Here is a 3,978-nt window from a genome sequence, read left to right as displayed (position 1 = left end):
TTTTATTGTAATTACATTACATATATTTAATATTTATATGCAAGCTTATTTATCATTGATTTCTTTAACTGTTTAAATAGCTATAAATTTCTGGAACATTTTTTTATAGAATTATTTTATTGATAAAAATACTTTTAAAAAATCCTACAAATCAGTTGTTGAAATGAATGTATTAATTTAGGCAAAAAAATTAATTCATGCTTTTCAAAGCGTGCTCATAATTTTACTTCTTATACTCCATAAGCGATAATTTGCCGTATTTGATTTTTTTGTTTTTTTTTACTTCACTTACTGTAAAAAATATTTCATCATCTTAACATTGAAATATGCAGTCCATTAAGCAGATTTCATTTGTTCAATTGTAACAATTTTGCAATGCATAATTCACCCAATATTGCAAAAGAAAAACTGTTGGTAAAAATCTACCAGTGAAAAGCATTAAAAAAGATTAGAACTATTTATCATGCTTGTAGCAAATATTAAATTAAACACTGAGCAAAATGAACATCTCATCATTTTTTCTTGCCATCGCGAATAAAGAACATGTGTAAAAAATGCATTATAATGAAATATCAATTTTTTAAATTAAAGCTAATTAAATCAAACTGCTACAAAATATATTTTAAAAATAGTGAATGCATTTAACTATTTTTTGACTAAAAAATTCACATCGAGGTGATGTCAATATTTCATGAAAATGATCTCATCTAATCTAATCTAATCTAATCTAATACGAAACACTTATACAAGTACTGAAAAAGTACAAATTACAAGCATATTTTATGATAAAGAACGCATTTGATTTCGGAAAGTAGCAATGTTGCATATTATAATGCTTAAAATGTTAAATAAATAAAACAGTATTTTAAAAAATTCGTTTTTTTCATTATTTAATTGATCAAATAAAATTGAATAAACTGAACATACAGTACAGCACTATAGCAAACTTTCAGCACATTGAATTTCATTAATTACAACTACAAGAAATAAATGATTCATTATACTTATTTTCTTCAAATAATATGAATATAATTGTATCAAAACTGACAAAATGTTAAATTATGCTTTATATTGTTGAAATTCATAGTGAAAATAAAACAGTTATATTCACAATTGTAACTTTACGGAATATTCAACTGTTTAATGTAAAATTGCTCAATAATATTATCTTTTTAAAAAATAGCTCAATGTTTATTTTTAAATAAAACTTTTTATAAAACGTCAAAACAAATAAAACATTGGAATGCAATTCATAAAGTTTATTTGCATTTTATTAACATAAATTTTTTTTAACATCAGCCATCATAATTACACTTGAATATAAAGCAATATGCAAATAAAATGAAATTTAAATGTAGAAAAAAAAGTAAAAATAAAAATTGCCTTACGTGAAATTATAAATATTTGAATGTATGTGAAGCTGATAAAGGTATACAAAATTGGATTTTTTCCTTCTATGATAGATAGATTTAAACTACAGTGCAATGACGACAGATGGTCGGTGTAGTAGTTGAACAGTATTGACTATTTTGAATGCACTAAGAGAGGCTATAATTTCTCAAATGAAGCAATTGCATTTCTTATCGTTTTTAAAGTAAATCACTTAGTTGACGTTTAAATAAAAGCCAGCCTCGTAAATGTACATCAGTAAATAGCTCCGTTACCGAAGCAACGCTTTCATTTATTCTGCTTCATTTTCCCATTCACATTCAGCAAAGCATTGGCATTTTGTAAAACTTAAGTGTTGCTATGAATAAAACTCCCATGTATAATATATACACGACAATTTCCACTGTGTAGATTACATCTCTATTGTTTAAATTGCACATTAAAAACTTACCTTCATTGACAATACATATATATATATTTATACAATCATTATTAATATTGACTTATTTATTTAAAAAATTAAAATACTTTCAAAAAATATCCTTTCATATTGATGCTATGTTTAAAAAAAGAACATCGCAAGCAATGATGCACTGTACAACGATGGAAATAATACTTGATGACAAATTGGAAATTATTGCTTCTCACTTTGAGTGAAAATGATCAACAAAAAACACATTTAATAATATTTAAATTATTGCATATTTGTGCTTGAAAAAAATGAACAAAAAAACAGATCGATTCATGATTTCAATGTGTCCATTGGGCGTGCTGTGTTGAATCAGGCAATGAAGAAAGAAAAGGCACATCAACAACACTAAAAAAATAATTAAAAAAAAACAAGATTCATTAGAATGCTTTCAAAAAATGAGCATTCAAATGATTTGCTTACTTTGCAATATAATCGCCACAGAATGGACAACTTTCCGATTCATAATTAATATTTTCAATTACATTTTCGGCGCATACTGAGGATCCTTTGAAAATAAAACAAAAATCACACGTATATATATAGTAATTAAAACAAAATTACTCATATTTTTTTCTGGACATACATGACCGCAAATAGTTAATCTAAATTCATATATTATAAATAATAATAATAATAGCTATTTTTTCAATATCACAAAACTTCTTTTTCAAAGCAAGTAGAATGAAATTCATGCAGACATGGGAAGATCAGCAGCTGATCTGACTGAGAAGATCTTGAGCCACATGAAGAACACATTGTGCTTGGTTTTACAATGTTATAACTGAAGAACAAAAAAATTATTAATATTAATAGTAATAATAATAATAATAATAACTTTTATTGATAAAGTAATGAAAATTGATACAAAACAAACCCTTTGCTTTGTACTTCCAACTGCTGTTTAATAGCAAGAGAAACTTCTTGAATTTCTTCTTGGGTTTTCTGAATATCATCAACTTTACGTGCAACCCTTGTAAGATAATTCAACAATTTGTCCTAGAAAATCATTCAAAATTTATAATTAACAAATTGCATAAGAAAACAACAATTTAAACTTTAGCATCTTCACTAATCGTAGATTCCGGAAACTGAGATACAAGTTCCTGCAGGTTCGCCGCGGTGCCTTCTTCAGTATCGCTGAACAATGATGACGCAGAAGATGCAGTTTGAGATTGCGGAATGTAACCGGATATTTCTTCAATAAGAGGTACATATATGTATATATATATATATCTATTCTACAGATATACATTAAAAAAAAACAAAATAACTTACCTAACTGTTGTCGAAAAAGAGTCAATCCTTGACCATCACGATCGAATAAAGTTGGTTCATTTTCAAAGGCAGGAAACAATTCCTGAAATAAAGTTATTAAAAGAAATTGATCAGCATTTGCACCGATTTCACAATGTAACCATAAATAAATTTCAATTATCCCATTAACAATGACATTTGCAATTTTCTCCAATACATCCTTTCTCCCTCTCCCTCTCATTTATTCACTTCGAAAACAAATTAACATTTCAGCATTTCCATTTTCTCATTTAATATTAATATTTTAAATAACCTCATCAAATTGAACCAAAATTACCCAATCTCTGTCAGAACAGTTTTAAAACGAATATAGACTAGAAAAAAAACATCAATAATGTGTGCTGTATTGAAATGATGAAGTATAATGAAATGAGTAAATCGTCTTTCTTTTTTACTTGACTTTTAGATTTATCGTAATAAATTTGCCACTCTTTCAAAGCGTCAACCATATGCGGACCGGCAAAGTCACCAACAAGCATCAACGCTTGGGTCAATATCGAAGCAAGGATTGTGAAAAAATCTAAGCACAAAATAAAAATCAACACAAAAAAATATTAAATTACCCCAAATTTATCTTAACCTCCAAAAAAGGGTTTAAATCAGCTTCACTTTTACCGGCAAAGCGAGCAAAGACGGAAAAAATATATTTTTGGACAAATTTATTTTTTCACCACCATGCGATTCTCTTTCGACGCCACGTAACCAATAATTCGCAATATCTTCATAATGCAAATAAAAGTTAAATCAAGTTATACTCGACCAAATATTTTATGCTCTTTATTCTAATTACATCCTTTTTCATG

General features: G+C 27.0%; 1 protein-coding gene across 1 annotated transcript; it reads right to left on the bottom strand.

Annotated features, from left to right (window-relative positions):
• Nucleotides 1-2,512: 2,512 nt before the first annotated feature.
• Tsp_12978 (conserved hypothetical protein) lies at nucleotides 2,513-3,900 on the bottom strand. Its single transcript, XM_003366415.1, has 5 exons — nucleotides 3,847-3,900; nucleotides 3,137-3,218; nucleotides 2,917-3,056; nucleotides 2,736-2,857; nucleotides 2,513-2,642 (listed from the first exon to the last, which is right to left on the bottom strand). The coding sequence occupies exons 1-5, from the start codon at nucleotides 3,898-3,900 to the stop codon at nucleotides 2,513-2,515; spliced, it is 528 nt and encodes a 175-aa protein (XP_003366463.1).
• Between the last annotated feature and the right edge of the window lie 78 nt (nucleotides 3,901-3,978).

Source organism: Trichinella spiralis (assembly GCF_000181795.1).
Source record: "Trichinella spiralis strain ISS 195 chromosome Unknown Scfld6032, whole genome shotgun sequence".
NCBI classification, from domain to species: Eukaryota; Metazoa; Nematoda; class Enoplea; order Trichinellida; family Trichinellidae; genus Trichinella; species Trichinella spiralis.
Note: the sequence above shows the minus strand (reverse complement) of the source record. Positions and strands in the feature narration are given on the sequence as shown.